The sequence below is a fragment of the Daldinia caldariorum genome, assembly GCF_022478825.1.
Source record: "Daldinia caldariorum strain CBS 122874 unplaced genomic scaffold F4812scaffold_7, whole genome shotgun sequence".
Taxonomy (NCBI): domain Eukaryota; kingdom Fungi; phylum Ascomycota; class Sordariomycetes; order Xylariales; family Hypoxylaceae; genus Daldinia; species Daldinia caldariorum.
Window position 1 is genome coordinate 386,162 of NW_025953043.1, and position 15,619 is coordinate 401,780.

Sequence of the window (15,619 nt, forward strand, 5' to 3'; positions counted from 1 at the left end):
GGGACGAAGGGCATCATACCTAGGGGGGGCGTGGTTAATGGGATGAAGGGGACTGTCGTTGAAAATACCACTTGTGTACCAAGGCGGCACGGGCTATTAACAAAATGCCGCTTATTCTCACTAAAGGCTTCTTATCCCAAACAGACTCATCAATCCCGACATTGCTTGCCAAGCGATATCTCGTAAAATTCAAGATCTTCTTCTCTTGGCCCCTATCTGCGAGCAATATATCCATGCAGAAACGTCTCATCACGAGTACCTAACCATGCACGCGTCAAGCCTCGAAGCGGATCATAGGTGGTATGTATTCGCTGCCTTGCGGCCTTCCAAAAGTGCTCACCCATTGGTTTCAGGGGGGTGCACAGCGCGTTGGCCCCCAGGTTTACGCTCTTTAGATTGACATATAGGAGGTATATAACCCCTCCCTTTTGCAGGAATGGGCGTCCACTCGGTTGAAATTTCGACCCGCTTCCACTCGTGGAATTTCTGGCCCCGGCATGGTATCCCATTTAACTGGACAGTCCCGTCTAGATCTCCGGCTTTTTTTCCTATACGCCAACCATATGTCGAGTAACACGCGAGAATTGGTTGGTAGGTATCTGACGATTTGAGCCTCCTTTGGTGTACTTATCTACCTGACATATAGAGGAACCGTCAAGTATACGGTCTTAGACATGTGTCAGTCAGTCTCGGATTTTATTGTAAGAGTAAAGTAAGTACCTACCTATACCTATCTTGTAATCCGCTATCCGCATCCCGGTCCTCACAACTACAGAGAGGCTTCCATAATAGAGTACTACGATTATTGTTACCGGATTGATCCAAGCCACATGCAAGTATAATGTCTGTATGTGTTGCTTCCCCATCCCCAGTCAAGATGAATATAAGAACGGATAGCTACATGATAAAAAGGCCCATGACCACGACAGACATAATCTCGCCGATTCGTACTATCAAACCTCGAGCGGGATTTTCAAGAGGGGGCACCTTGATATTCACATTTCTAACGTGTTTTTCATTGTTGTCTTACAAGCCAACCCCTACCCCAAAATCGACTATGTACAATATTGTCTGAGGCGTTCACAAGGCACGCAAGTATTCTATATGTTAATCATCTAGGTACCTTAGGTAGATATTTACCATCCCTTGTCATTAGTGGTTGAATATAAAGTGTAGGTTAGCCAAATATAATGGTATCAAGGGCAGCCTTCTCGGGGTCAGATACCCTGGCGAAGCTAGACACTGTGCCATCTGAATAGACATTTTGCTTCTTCGCATGATATATGCTAAGGCAGTTACACGGCTTCTGATGGCGGAAACCTGTGTGAGAACGCGTGCTAGGTATCTTTCCCACCACCATTCTTGTTCTACATCATTGAGACACTTGCATTACACAAATGCAACTCCGGGATCTGAGATGATTGACGAGTGCCGAAATTGTGGCTTGGAAACTAGAAATTGAGATAATGTCGTGGAAACTTGAGCAATCTTCGTCATGCCTGCGCTGAGATCTGCCCTTTGATTGCCCTTTGATTCGTGCGCCTTCCCGGCCGATGCCCTGCCTAGGTGTTCTGGACTTCCTATCCGACCACCGTTGGCGTCTTGAGGGTTCAGAGAGTGTTCATTCGTATTTTCGACGTTATTCCTTATTCCTTGTGCTCCCATCCGTCTGTATTCACGAATATATGCCTTGTGTACTACTTATAGTCGCGTCTGCCGGCCGTGTAGTTCGGAATCTGGCATGATCATTTAACGGAGATAATTATAAGATTACACGAGAAGATAACTGATACTCATAATACCTAGAACTATCGGCTATATCAGCTCAAAAAATGGCATCATATGACAGCGAAAAGTTCTCAAACGATGAGAAAGTCACTATACACCATGTTGAAGAGGTGATACCTCAGTATACCGACGAAGAGTATAACCACCTAAAGCGAAAGGTGGATAGGTATCTTCTTCCGCTGTAAGTCGCATTCGGGGCTACGTACCTCTTTTCTAATAATTTACTATCCTTACTCTAAGAAATATCACGGTCCCGAGCTATACAGCTCAGTTCTCTACGACTGGTGGCTAATCCCCTTGCTATAGCATGTGGCTCTGTCATGGACTCCAGCAAGTCGATAAGGCCTGCGTCGGTACTCAAGCCACGTTCGGGCTACGCGAAGACACAGGCCTCGTCGGACAGCAGTTCTCGTGGCTAACGACAGTCTTCTATTTCACTTACATGTGCTTCGAGATCCCGTCTATCATCTTGCTGCAGCGATACTCGATGGGTCGGATCCTGTCCATTTTCGTTGTGTGTTGGGGGTTCGTCGTGCTGAGCATTGGGTTCGCCCAGAATTTCGTCCATCTCATCACGCTTCGAGCGTTGCAGGGAGTGTTCGAGTGCTCGATAAGTCCCGGATTCCTCTTGGTCGTCGGGGCTTGGTATACCACGCGAGAACATCCCTCTCGCTCCTTGGTCTTCCAGAGCGGCTACGCTGGTGTAAGCATTATCACCGACTCGATAAATTACGGCATCGGCACTGTCACCAACAAGAACCCGGATTTTGAGGCCTGGCGGTACATGTCTTATGTGAGTTATTCAACAGCGGAAACAAGACATAGGCTAACAATGCCGTCCAGTTTCTAGGCAGTCTGACTATCGTCGCGGGAATATTTTGCTTTCTACTTCTTGGTACACCCTCGGAAGTGCGCTGGCTTTCCGCAGAGGAGAAAAAGATAGCCACAGCTCGGATATTGTCTAACAACACTGGTCATGATCGAACAGGCATCAAGGACTGGAAATGGGGGCAGGTCAGAGAATGTCTGGTTGACCCAGTGGTATGTAAACTACCTACCCAACTCCATCATCCATTGCCATCACTCTTCAGGAAACTGACTCGTAACACGTAGTTTTGGATAGCCGGGGCAAACGCATTCCTAGGATCAGTCCCTAACGGTGCTCTGACGGCATTTTCTGGGATATTGACCACCAGCTATGGCTTTAGTTAGTACCTAACCCAATCTTTTCATAGTTGTACTAGATGAAACTTGAAGAACTGACTTTCTTCATATAGCGAGTCTGCAAAATATTCTCTTGAATATCCCAAAGATGATTTTCTCGGTGCTATACTTCGTGGCAATCGGGTTGCTGGTTACTAGGAAGAAGGACCTTCGCATGTAAGAATCATGGGATCTCGGCCCGTACATAATAAACTAATGAGACTAATGAGTTATGTGCCTCCAGGTGGACCATGGCGGTCTCCGCACTACCGCCAATAGCTGGATTCCTCATCATCGCCCTCCTTCCGAATGAGCCGCAATACAAGTGGACCAAATGGGGCGGGCTTTTCATGACTTCTACCTATGTAGTAGGCACGTTCTTTTCATGGTCGCTTATCCCGTCTAATATAGCGGGACGAACAAAGCGAACGGTCGTATCCTCGATCACCTTCGTAGGTTATTGCGTTGGAAATATGACGGGGACTCAGATCTTCCAGGCCAAGGACGCAGTACGTCAACTTCAAAGAATGCGATTGGTTGTCCTGACATCTAGGTACTGACAATATGAAGCCAAGATATATCCCGGGGACCATCGGCTGCGTTTCATGTCTGGGGCTCCAAATGGCGTTGATCCTTTTGTGGAGGAGTATCCTGGTCATGCGCAACAGGCGGAGAGATGCGACTATGCGTGGGCTGGGAATGTCGGAAGAGGACCGAGATAAGGCTGGCTTGGAAATGGGCGAACGAGACCACACCGACTTTGAAAACCCCTACGTAAGCCCCCATGACATCCACCCGAGGCTATATCTACTTAAGGTAAATTCATGGCTAACGTGTAGTACAGTTTCGATACGTAACCTAGGGAAAAATAGGAGGTAGCCGAGGTAGGCGGATATTGCAATTGTTAACGAGGTTGGGAATAGTAAACCGAGCACCTCTAGAGGGCACGGGTTAGAGGCTCCATTAGCCCCATGCATATTTCGCAAATATTTACTAGGTAGGTTAGGGGGTGTTGCATAGGAAATCCCCTAGCTTTTATACTTGCCGATCTACAGTTTAAGATTCTTAAGATACCTTTTTATGCACAAGCCCATAACACTGAGCTCGCAACGTGCTTTCATCGTAGAAATTACCTTGCAAGTTACTTAGTGGACAAGGTAAGAGACAGGGGACCGGTACCTATAAATACTTCCCACGCGTCTCCCATGCGTAGGAGGCCTGCGTTGGTGGTCCGGGCTGGGTATAAAGACATGCCAAGTCTTGGCGTGCGATGCCGCACCCCCCGAGAAACACATGTATATATCGGAAATTCTGGTGTATCCCTTGACTGGCATGAGATTGCTTTCCCTCTTGTATCGTATGTATTACAGGGGGGGTTGGCTGTCATATGCCAGTCAAGGGGATATGATATGTTGGTAGCTTGCTTATTCCCATCGACGAAAACTCAGCAAAGCTGGAGTTTAACAAATAAACCGCATAGCATGTTGCTCCGTGCCTTAATTTCCATTGTTTTGTTTTTTTCAGAGAATACCTATGGTATTATTTCTCGGGGGTCCCAACAAGTTTCAGGTACCTGTCAAATATCCGAGGTATCGAAAGACAATGTCGAATAGCTTCTCCGTTAAATATGACATGTGCTTAGATCAACTACGGAAACTGACCACTCAACGCCCTCCCTCAATCAGATCTGAGCAGAACGCCAATTAGCAAGAAGTTGCTTTATGGTTCAGTTTAGCGACCCCTGTTTGGACCCTTCGATAGATAGTAGAAAAGTTCGGTATTATTACGGTCTCTTGCAAATAATATCACTGTTCAGCTAGCTAGACCGAAACCATGTAGCGTTGAGCCGGCTAGGCCAATAGTCAATGCATGATTTTTTCTTTTCTAACTAGCATACAGTAGCTACCTAACCTACCTGATATAATGCACCTCTAATATTTAAGCCTATCGCTCCTCGAATTATCTTCCTGCATTTTACAGTTCCGCAGGTCTCATGTCAGTGGTCCAAATTCTTACCAGTTAGTCGCCATGTTCTTAATCAACGTAACTCATCACTCTTTAAGTCAAATATCTGAGAAATTCCATTTCCAGAAAAATGCATCCTCGTATGAAGAGGACGCCGGCGCCACTAGCACTCGGCTCGCTGCGGCCGCGTTGTCTTACTTACCCCTGCGAAGCTATTCTTCGTCAAGCCACATCTTGGACTCGGCGGCTGGGCCGGGCATCGTAACCAAGCTCCTCCTATCACCGTCCCCAGCAGATGTCTCAGTCCCTGAATTGCCGGTTTCTCCGCGGCCGCGGGTTACCGGCATAGACCTTGTTCCCGCCATGGTGGAGCACTTCAAGGCAAACAAAGCCTCGCTAAATTGGACTACAGCCGATGCCTACGTGCAAGACTCGGAAGACCTTTCCAGGTTCAAAGACGCGGAATTCGACGCCGTAGTTATGAATTTGGGAATCTTTAACCTACGCGATCCGGTCGCGGGCGCCGCAGAAATGTACCGGGTGCTCAAGCCTGGCGGTTACGCCGTGATTACGACGTGGAAGACTCGGCGGGTTGTCGAAATACTCCAGGGTGCACTGGACGCCATCCGGCCAAATAGCTGGTTGAAACCCATGTATATGCCCCCTGAGTGGTTGACAAAGGAGAAGCCGTCAAGCGTGATGGAGGCGGGCGGGTTCCATAAGGATCAGATCGAGACGTTCGAAGCCGAGCCGAACTGGGAATGTGGTTCGGAGGAGGGGATTGTCAAGGCGCTGAATTCGCCCTTGTGGACGTCGAAGATCTTCGAGGGGTGGAGTCATGAAGAGATAGGCCGTTGGAATGGCGAGATACGAAAGCAGCTGCGCGATACGGAGAAGAAGACGGGAACATTGGAGATGTCGGCCTGGATTTGCGTCGCTCGGAAAGGTTGAATGGACGTTATGGTGGATTATGGCATTTATGGCATTTACGAACTTGTGATAACCTGCGCATTGGGCGTCGTCGATCCTGATAGGTATTTATTTTATACCATAGCACCATAAAATTGTGAAATCGGCTCGTCAGCTAGTCTACGGTGAAATATTGACCCTACTATGGAGTTCCCCATGGAGTTTCCTATGATTTGATCCTTTCAGCTTAACAATAGGGATTTACCGCTCTTCTTAGTAAGTCTAGCATTTCATTTGCTTTTTTTTCTTTTTCTTTTTTTAATTCAGTTATCTCAATTTGCGTAAACCATAGACCCCTGGGAATAAGAAGCAAAATTGAGTACACAGTAATTATAGTTAATAACTGCAGTCCGACATGAATTCCAACATAAACAAGAAAATTGTAAATTGCCCGGGTACTTACCTACCTGTTAAGGTTTCTATTATAGAAGCATCTCGTTACTGAGCATACCTAGGTAAATTACATCTTACCTTTTAAGGTTTACATTTCCATCTAACTAGCTATATTATATAAAAAAAATACTCCACGACGAACAAGTGAGTAAAGATAAAGACGTCAGCGGCTTCAAGACTCAAGAGGCTGAAACGGCTTAGCTTCCGTTTTCATATTGGACAACCCCGTACGTACTATGGTACTATGTAAATACTAGTTTATGCTTAATCCTTGATTCCCCGGTAATGCTAAGTCTTTAACCGAACAAAACCGGGGTTAGCGGCGTGGAGGGACGGCCTACGGGCGCCTATGGGGAACGCTACTGCCCCGCAATTTGCCCATTCCCTACCTCCTGCCCTACCCGCCCTCTCAGGGTAGGTAGTGGTTGCCCTCTACCTAACCTAGTGCCTACCTACCTGTTACCTATCTCTTATCTACCCGGGGTAGTACCTAATAGGTAAGGTAACCTTAGGTTAGGTAGGTTAAGAGGTACTCTTGTACCGACTCTTATAAGTCTGGATACCCTTCCTCAACCAAATATCATCGTGAACTTTGAAGATCGTCATCTTCCCCAGTTTTGTTTCTTGTTCGTTTTATTGATACCAGCTATACCTATAACGAATAGGTATCTCGTGTGAATTCACTCTACAGTCCCGTCCGGTCTGGTTCAGATACTCGGGCGGAGTTGTTACACTTTTTTTTTTCTTTTTTTTCTCTTCGTTTTCCGCATTTACCCTTTTTACTACTAATATGTCCGGACCGACGTCAAGGTTGAGGAACCTTCTAGGCCATCTGGGACCGGCTACCTCCAAGTCGCCCGTTGGCGTTGACCATACCTACCACATCCACCAGCTGTCCCCAACATTCTTCTTGCCGAGGGCCGCTGCTATCGAACCCGACGCTCCCGCCATATATCACGTCACCGCGAACAACAAAGTCTTGAGGAGGCCGTACAGCGAATTCGCGGATCGTGCTAGGGGGTTGGCGTATTACCTCCTGAAACACAACTATAAGAGGGTTGGCGTACTAGCGACTAATACGCCTGCTTTCCTGGAATCGATATTCGGGATTGTGGCCGCTGGCGGGGTTATCGTCCCTGTGAATTATCGGTTAGAGCACCCGGAAATTCATCTAGCCCTTCTAGAGCGTGAGTCTAAAAGCAAAAAAAAAAAAAACTGACGAATCCATAGATTAAAACCCGGTGATATCACGTATATTTTTGACTTCGCTCAAGTGGATTCCATTATCGTGGATAATGAATATCTACCGTTATTAGACGACTTTAAAAAGACCCATCCCAAAGTGAAATTCATCGTTGACCTAGTGAGTACCCAATATACCCAGTTCATTTAGAGAACCTTCTATATCGGACTTTGAATAAATGTGTTAATCAGCCCAGGATACCGATGCGACGGAGGGCGAGCTCTGCGGGCCATTTGACGAAGCCGTGCTGGAAGGGTTGAAATATGACCAGGCACGGGGTAGTAAAGGATGGTCCGGTTTGGATGTTCAGGACGTCCACGAAGATGACATGATTGCCATCCCCTTTACATCCGGGACGACCTCAAAACCCAAAGGATGCGTCTACACCCACCGAGGCGCGTACCTTGCAGCACTAGCCAACGTAATCGAATCCGGGTTGAGCCCTGATAAAGGGAGGTGTAAATATTTATGGACACTACCGATGTAAGGCTATCTACCTACCTACCTAAGTACTCTAGAAGACGTTAATTTTGTCGCTAACGAACCTAGGTTCCATGCTGTGGGCTGGACGTTTCCGTAAGTTTTTGCAAAACAAGTGTTTCTTTTGGAAGCCAGGGGGGCTTACTCGTATTATAGGTGGGCGGTTACCGCGGCTCGAGGCACGCACTACTGCCTGAGGAGAATCGACTACCCGTTAATCTGGACACTCCTGAAGGAAGAAGGCATCACCAACTTTAGCGCGGCGCCGACGGTAAATATCCAGCTTTGCAACTCGAAAGAAGCAGAGAAGTTGCCGCAGCCCGTAAAGGTCACCGTGGCCGCAAGTCCACCAACGCCGCATCTTTTCAAGCAAATGGTAAGTATCTAACTACCTAGGTTAGGTACCTAACCTATTGAGACATACCCGCCCTTCTCGTGGATCCAAGCCACTAAATTGGCCTTATTAGACCGAATTAAACCTACACCCCCTCCACGTATACGGCATGACGGAGACATACGGGCCCATCACGAAGGGATACCACCTGCCGCAGTGGGACGCGCTGCCGGAAACCGAAAGATACGTGCAGATGGCGCGGCAGGGCCACGGCTTCATCACCAGCCTGCCTATCCGCATCGTCAAGACGGAGCAGCCGGAGGGCGTCCTGATCGACGTGGCCAGGGACGGCAAGGAGATCGGCGAGATCGTCTTCTTCGGCAACATCTGCTGCAAGGGGTACTACAAGGACGCCGAGGCCACGAAGAAGCTCTTCGCCGGCGGCGCCCTGCATTCCGGCGACCTCGCCGTGTGGCACCCCGACGGCAGCGCGCAGATCCAGGACCGGGCTAAGGATATCATTATCAGCGGTAAGATTTATCCTGCATTGCACTTTACTGCACTACACATCTACCTTACCTCCTATTCTCCCACCTTTTCCCTTTTTTTTCCTTTTTTTTTTGGAAAAAAAAACACGTTTTTTACTCGTATGCGTACCTGAAGTAAAACAAATACTAAGAAGTGCAAACCAAAAAAGGCGGGGAAAACATCTCCTCGGTAGCGCTCGAGGCCATGTTAGCCCAGCACCCGGACGTGCTGGAGGCGGGGGTCGTCGCGGTGCCGGACTCGCACTGGGGCGAGCGGCCGAAGGCGTACGTGACGGTGCAGGCGGGGAGGACGCTCGCGCCGCAGGACGTGATCGACTGGGCGCGTGACCAGAGCGCCATCAGCAAGTTCATGGTGCCGCGGGAGGTCGAGGTTGTCGAGGAGCTGCCCAAGACGAGCACCGGCAAGATCCAGAAGACCGTGCTCAGACAGTGGGCCAAGACGGGGGGGAGGAGGTGAATGATGGGATACGAGACGTCGGCGTTTTCCGAGGAGAACAAAAGGATTTTGATAGTTAGCTCATGGAGGGGGAAAGGGTTCTGAAGTCGACCGCGAGGCAAGGGAGCATGGGGGCTATTCGGAAGTCTGTGCATCGTAGATCTGTCCAAACGGACGAGGAGTAAAAGAAATAAATTTAGAATGCCCGTACAATCGTCTACGGTTAGCCAGTCTACTACACACTGTTACTATTATGCCTCAGGGACTCTGAGTGGGACTCTGGGTGGGTAGTGGAACTACGGGATGGATTTACCGCGTGGCACGACATCCTGCGACCCGCAAAACTGCACGTGGATGCCTCGTGGTATCCGTTGTCCATAGACTGGATACCTTACAAAGTACGTAGTATAGCCTAGTCGCCAACGGTGATCTAGGCTTTGGATGCAAGGGAGCCGCATGGGTAGTATTAGTCCCATATATCTCAGCCCCGAGCGTTTGCGTCTCAGCTGTTGCCGTTCGGTCGTCCTAACAGGAGGGATAACACGTAGTAGTTCTGGAACCACATATGATTGACTACCTGTGCCAGGTAACTAATAAAGGGGGAATAGTTGCGAGATCAAAGGCGCCGGCCCGAGACAATTTGTCTCGCTTGATCGAATTCTTTTGATGTCGCTTAGTACCTAATTGAGCCACTTGTTCACGCGAGATGGGTCAAAATCTATTAATATTCTCCACAATTTTGAAGGAAAAAGGGGGAGAAAGGAAGAATGTGTCAATATTCTGGTTACCAGGCAACAAGTCTCCTTACCGAGGTGGTAAGATTGGCCTGGCCCCGTTATACCGACTATTTACTTCCCAGGCGTTTCAGAAGTAAACAGAGCGTCATTTGGGCAGTCATTTGGGGGTTCTTTCAATAATATATCATTAGTGTCTTACGATGTCTAGAATCGTAGCCCCTTATTCGGCAATTGGCGTGCAACTATCTCGTCGGCTATTTTACTAGCTCCTCTGGCAGGGAAAACACTTTATACGTTTGCATATCGCTCCCAAGCAGGCAGACCCTAATAGGCACTATGTCGCGTTCGGAACTAGCCTCTTTCACTTCCATCCGAGCTGGTACAAACGTTGGTTCGCAGGGCACCACTGCGTTCCTAAACGCGCTGAGAACTTGTTCGTCGCTGAGAACGTGCGGCGTTATCTTGCCGCCTGATGTATATGGCTGATATCCTAAGTCGTCAGATGCGTGCGGTATTCTGACAATGCGCAGCGGTTGGCCTGTTGGGAGTTAGTGATAATCACATGTGAATGAACTGGCTTAAATTACCGCTCTGTGCCCATAGGACGAGGAGGCTATCGTTATAGAGAAACTTCAGGTCGAGAACCTCCCCTTCACCGAGGACCATGCATGAGACTTGAGTTGCAGCAGCACTACTAATCCCATTTAGCACGCTCACGGTCGTTCGGAAAATGTATACTAAAAACAGGAGTCAGTTCTGTTATGGATACTTTTGCTAGTAGTTCGTACCCCTGTGCTTGTCACTTTCTGTTACCATAGCTGTGTATGTTGGTGCCTGGGTTCTGTCCTGAAGGAGACCGTTAGTATTGTATGAATAATGGCTCAGATATAGACATACCACATTAAATTGAGCCGACATTATGACATCGAACTTTGAGATACTACTCGGCAGCTTGATAGCGGTTAGTTCACCAAACCGCACGCTTCGCTTCTCAGCCTCGGCGATGCCTTCAAAAATGGCACCGGCCTTCCCTTCTAAATATCCATATAAGAATTCGACCTGGGCGAACGCATCTTCGTCAGGCTGCTGCTTGGTTTCCTGTCTGTTGAGCTGTTTACTAAGGAGTTCCAATAGGGAGCTCCCGCTTTCAGCCTTCTGGCGACTTCTCTTTGCGCTTTCTACTGGGACATTGCTCAAGTGGTTTCGCAAGGGACTCGCAGCCATATACTGTTGGATATATGCGAGTACTTTTCCGTGTTCCATTGTTGCCTCTTTCTCCGAGAGCTCCTCTACCGCCGACGGAGCCGCGAGCCTATCGATCTCGTGTCGAAGCCAGATCGAAAACGACTGGAATAGGTCTAGCTCTTCCATGACGATTAACAGAATCTTATTTCCTACCAGCATCAAGCAGGACACGATATCCATAATTTTGGTAATTTGCGCGCTGGTAAATCCAGGCTCTTCCTTCGACTCGTGAAAGCGCGCGATCCCGAGCAAACGGCTCAGAATTATACCCACACGCTCCAGTGCCGGAAGGAAGTTTTCATGTACAAGATTACGAAGGGCGTGGAGGCCTGATGAAACGGCTTTGTCCCATCGTTTATGACCCTACGCTACTTTTTAGTCTCGTAATTCGAGCTGATATTTCTAGTAGATGTATACGTACCCGTTCAGCTAGTTGGTCGACTAACCATTCCTTGACTTCTGGGAACGTATGTCCAGTCACCACAGAATGGTACAATGCCTGTCCGATACCCATCTCGCCGTAGTTACCTGATTCACGCAACGTCTCGCTTATGCTGTTCAAAAACCGAGTTGGGAGCTCCCGAGTCGACTGCCACTCGTGTATCATGTGTATCTGCACTTGTTTTACATATCTCAATAGTTTTTGTAGTGTAGTCGTTTTTGATGCTAACAAAGATAAATTCTCGGGTGACGAGTGTATGAAAGTCAGGTCTATAGGCACGAGATAGGTAGTTGTCGTCTTAGTCTCTCCGGACGGTTTGAACACGAGCATGTGTGTCGAAGAGTCAGGATGAGAGGCATGGTGACATAGCTGTAGGTCGATATTCTTCCCGTGAGATAGTGGCGGAGCATACCTAAATGTACCGATGACAAAAGAGTTATATATGCTGACGTGGATTTGCCCATCGTCGGTGCCTACAATCATGACATCGACGTTATCGCTGTCGTGAGGAGAGAATGGTTGGAATAGGAACTCCAACGACGCCCTCGTGGTAAATACGAACGAGTCGTCCCTGGCATGCTATTAGCAAGGCACCTATCAAAACGATGTATCTAGTGTTGCTCCTCCTTACCCTGACCCCCCAGATGCGGGTAAAGGACTGAGCTTTGGTAGGGCGCTCTCGACCTCGAGAAAGGTGAGCTCCCGAGGGAGGTCTACGGCGGCCTTCCTACCGCTTGGAAAGAGATCGCGAGGTATGATATCCTCCCAGGGTATGGTAGAAGATGCAGGTGCTGAATTCTGGCGCTTCCCTGCGTTGTTGCGAGCCCAGCCGATGCAGGTGATTCGAGACTTGCCCGTCTCGCATACTGACATCTGGTGGACCGCCTTGTTGGTCTCTAAACCCATGAGCCTTACTACCCCATCGCTCCATCCAACCGCTAGAAATTGGCCTGATACGCGTTAGTTGACAAGCCAATGACTATCTCATCTGGAAGCAAAAGAAAACTTACCATTGGCTTTCCAGCGGAGAGCCTCGACAGTGTCCCGCTCGCCACGTTGAGTACTTTTAGTAACAGCTTGACCATTTGAGCGCCATATCTGGAGGGTTCTCGATCCAGCGGCACCGGCAAAGAGTTCGATAGTCGGGTTATAAGTGAGAAGGCCGTTGTGAGGCTTAGGGTCGAGACGTAAGTCGTTGTGGAGAGTGAGCTCAATTGGTTCAAGCATGGCTATTCCTTAGGCCAGGAAATATTGAAAGATCTGGAAGAATTTCAATTTTAATCATCGCGTAGCATTTCTGGAAGTTGGCGTTGTTATTCAGAGAGAGAGCTTCACCTTGTATTATTGCTACGATTTTGTAAAGGTTAATGTTAATGAGACCACAGTGCGGTCGAACGGTGTGGGAAGCTGCTTAACCACTTTATTTAGTGGTGCACCGTACAGTGTATTGAAAAGCTACCTAGGTATCTATGCACGGTATACATGATTTACATGATTTATGACATCCACTTTCATAAACTTCAATTATAAATCCGCAAAAAAAATAAAATAAGTAGCACTCTTATATAAATCAAGGTAGATTTATATTAATTCAGATATAAAATTGATAACATCATTCACAATCAATTAGCATGCCCTATCTTAGGTACCTAGCCATGGCTCTATATAACATGCTGTCTCAACCCCTCCCCCTTTTGGTGGCCGTTGCTCCATGCTAAATTCATTACGTCCTACCCCCAGGAATCGTTACTCGACCAGATAGGAATCAGCGACAGATCTAATATCCTTCGAGAAGGTCACCTCTTCATTCTCTTCCACCAACGTAACTGATAACACCTATATAGACTGTCAACATGATGAACGGGTCAACTTGGGGGGATAAGTACTTACATCAATCTCGACGAAAGGTACCGTCTTCGAGAATCGAACTTGCATAGGGAAAAACTCGTCCTCTTCATACGCCTGCGCGCTAAATTCAAACGATCCGTTGGGGTTGTCATCGCTGATGGTTCCAATGTGCCATTCGAGACTATCGCCAGATACTTCGTAGGTAGCATCGAAGCTGGTCACTTCCGGTTCGCTGGTAACGTACGGAATGACAACAGTAACATCTTTCAAGGTGTCACCTCCGGTAAGTTCATACTCGACCGTTATCGTGTAATGTTGGGACGAGCCCTTATTCACCCAAACGGTGAAACTAATTGGCAAGGCGCTCGTGTCGTCGGTCTTTGGTGTAGCTCGCCATCTTAACACGCCAACAGCATTGTTGACAGGGAAGCCACGGGCAACGTTGCTCATCTGAATAGCCTTGGAGCTCGTAAAGAGGCCACGGTCGACGTTGGGATGCGTACGGAACTGGGCACCGTGGGAGGCGACTGCGGCAAGTTCGAGCTTGATCTTGGTCAAGCTGGGATCCGAGATTTTCAAACTTAAATCACCAGTGACGGCTAGGGAGTTTACAGAACCTTCCCTGGACAATTTGGCGTTGATAGATTCGTTGATAGTTACGTGGATCGCATCGCGGTCCAGGGTCGACGAGATTCGTGGGGCTGCAGGCTCAGCAGTCGGAGTGGGAGGAGCACGTGCGAGAGGTGTTTCGTCTACTTCGGCTCCCATATCTCCTCGGACACGTTCAAACATGTCTGTGGTCTTAGACTTCTTACCCAACTGCATTCCTTTGCCCTTCATAACCGTTGTCCTGTGTCCGTGTCAGTCTAGCACCCCAACAAGCTTATGGGTTTTTCATACTTATGTGTCTTGTTCTTCTCAGCTTCGTAGGTATCGTAGGTATCTGCGGGCGTGGGACGCGTAGGAGGTGTATAGGTCGGGTATACCGGCGTTCGAGGCGCACCAGGACGGCCCATTCTCGCGGATTCCTTTCGTTGCAACTCCAGCTGCTTGGCCTTTCGTTTGCGCTCCTCCGTTGCTTCAAGTTCCTTGTTCTATATAGGTGTCAGCAGAGAAATGTGGATGTGGATATGGATGTAGATTTCGTGTAGACAAAAGGCATACCCTCGCAATAATCTCCTGGATGCGCTCTTCGTGACTTTCCATCTCCAAGAAAGTCTTGATTTGACTAATAGTAAGGTTTTCCCTGTAACCCAGCGAAACCAGCTCGTCAAATGCGCTAAGTAGTTCGTAGGCATTCTTCAAGATTTCCCTCTCGTCTAAACTTCTGCAAGTGCTAGTAACTACCTGAGCAAACAGGTGGAGGGAGTCGATATCCTGCAAGATGTTGGACTGGCGGTTGGTGATGAGGACCATGTAAAGCTCATCGAGGGGCTGGTAGACGAATCGAACATTGTCCTGCTCTACGGTGGTGTGCTGGGTGCCAGAGTCAGCAAGCTTAGGGAAGGATGCTAGGAGGGCTTCGATTCGCGATCTGGGCATCTCGCGGAACTGCCTGGAGAGGACAGCTTTCCCGCCTCGAGTACATATGGATGCGGCTAGGACGACCTGGTATAAGTTAGAGAGATTGCTACCAAATGTAGTGAGCAGCAGAGTAGCAGGAAATCATCATTACCATTTTGTTTTCTGTGTTGCGTCTGCAGAGACGTTGGAATTTCTGTTCTGCAGAATTAAAAGGCAATGAATTGAGTTATGCTAAGGCTAAGTTGAGACCAGTTATGCTGCCAATTTGGGAGTTGGTACATACATGTTGGTAGTACTATGTATTGCGCTGAAGGGCCTGAGGCTAGCAGCTGTTCTACAATCAAGCCAATTAATTCACTGGTGCCCCTTGTCAAGCCACATGTCTGAACTTGGCTGATTGAAACTGCTTCTCCGATATTTATCCAGCTCAGAGGGTACCTAGGTACATGCACCTCTTCACCTGC

At 48.3% G+C, this 15,619-nt stretch overlaps 5 protein-coding genes across 5 annotated transcripts; 3 read left to right on the forward strand and 2 right to left on the reverse strand.

Annotated features, from left to right (window-relative positions):
- Positions 1–1,832: 1,832 nt before the first annotated feature.
- Positions 1,833–4,249, forward strand: F4812DRAFT_470887 (MFS general substrate transporter; the record flags this gene model as incomplete). Its single annotated transcript, XM_047939028.1, has 8 exons — positions 1,833–1,969; positions 2,095–2,581; positions 2,632–2,829; positions 2,902–2,995; positions 3,066–3,168; positions 3,236–3,500; positions 3,562–3,765; positions 3,836–4,249. The coding sequence occupies 8 exons, from the start codon at positions 1,833–1,835 to the stop codon at positions 3,851–3,853; spliced, it is 1,506 nt and encodes a 501-aa protein (XP_047790576.1). The 3' UTR covers positions 3,854–4,249.
- Positions 4,250–4,277: 28 nt separating this feature from the next.
- Positions 4,278–6,063, forward strand: F4812DRAFT_426092 (S-adenosyl-L-methionine-dependent methyltransferase). Its single transcript, XM_047933982.1, has one exon. It carries the CDS (start codon positions 5,020–5,022, stop codon positions 5,905–5,907), a length of 888 nt encoding a protein of 295 aa, XP_047790577.1. The 5' UTR covers positions 4,278–5,019; the 3' UTR covers positions 5,908–6,063.
- A 481-nt stretch (positions 6,064–6,544) lies between these two features.
- On the forward strand, positions 6,545–9,518 carry F4812DRAFT_360268 (acetyl-CoA synthetase-like protein). Its single transcript, XM_047931832.1, has 7 exons — positions 6,545–7,467; positions 7,549–7,681; positions 7,758–8,044; positions 8,111–8,137; positions 8,198–8,417; positions 8,509–8,905; positions 9,073–9,518. The coding sequence occupies exons 1-7, from the start codon at positions 7,109–7,111 to the stop codon at positions 9,378–9,380; spliced, it is 1,731 nt and encodes a 576-aa protein (XP_047790578.1). The 5' UTR covers positions 6,545–7,108; the 3' UTR covers positions 9,381–9,518.
- Positions 9,519–10,291: 773 nt separating this feature from the next.
- On the reverse strand, positions 10,292–13,157 carry F4812DRAFT_360272 (anaphase-promoting complex, cyclosome, subunit 4-domain-containing protein). Its single transcript, XM_047931833.1, has 7 exons — positions 12,794–13,157; positions 12,415–12,733; positions 11,763–12,354; positions 10,994–11,704; positions 10,885–10,942; positions 10,684–10,833; positions 10,292–10,634 (listed from the first exon to the last, which is right to left on the reverse strand). The coding sequence occupies exons 1-7, from the start codon at positions 13,008–13,010 to the stop codon at positions 10,351–10,353; spliced, it is 2,331 nt and encodes a 776-aa protein (XP_047790579.1). The 5' UTR covers positions 13,011–13,157; the 3' UTR covers positions 10,292–10,350.
- Positions 13,158–13,342: 185 nt separating this feature from the next.
- On the reverse strand, positions 13,343–15,518 carry F4812DRAFT_426101 (uncharacterized protein). The gene is made up of 5 exons (XM_047933983.1): positions 15,307–15,518; positions 14,796–15,239; positions 14,532–14,725; positions 13,674–14,481; positions 13,343–13,619 (listed from the first exon to the last, which is right to left on the reverse strand). The coding sequence occupies exons 1-5, from the start codon at positions 15,307–15,309 to the stop codon at positions 13,530–13,532; spliced, it is 1,539 nt and encodes a 512-aa protein (XP_047790580.1). The 5' UTR covers positions 15,310–15,518; the 3' UTR covers positions 13,343–13,529.
- Positions 15,519–15,619: the final 101 nt, after the last annotated feature.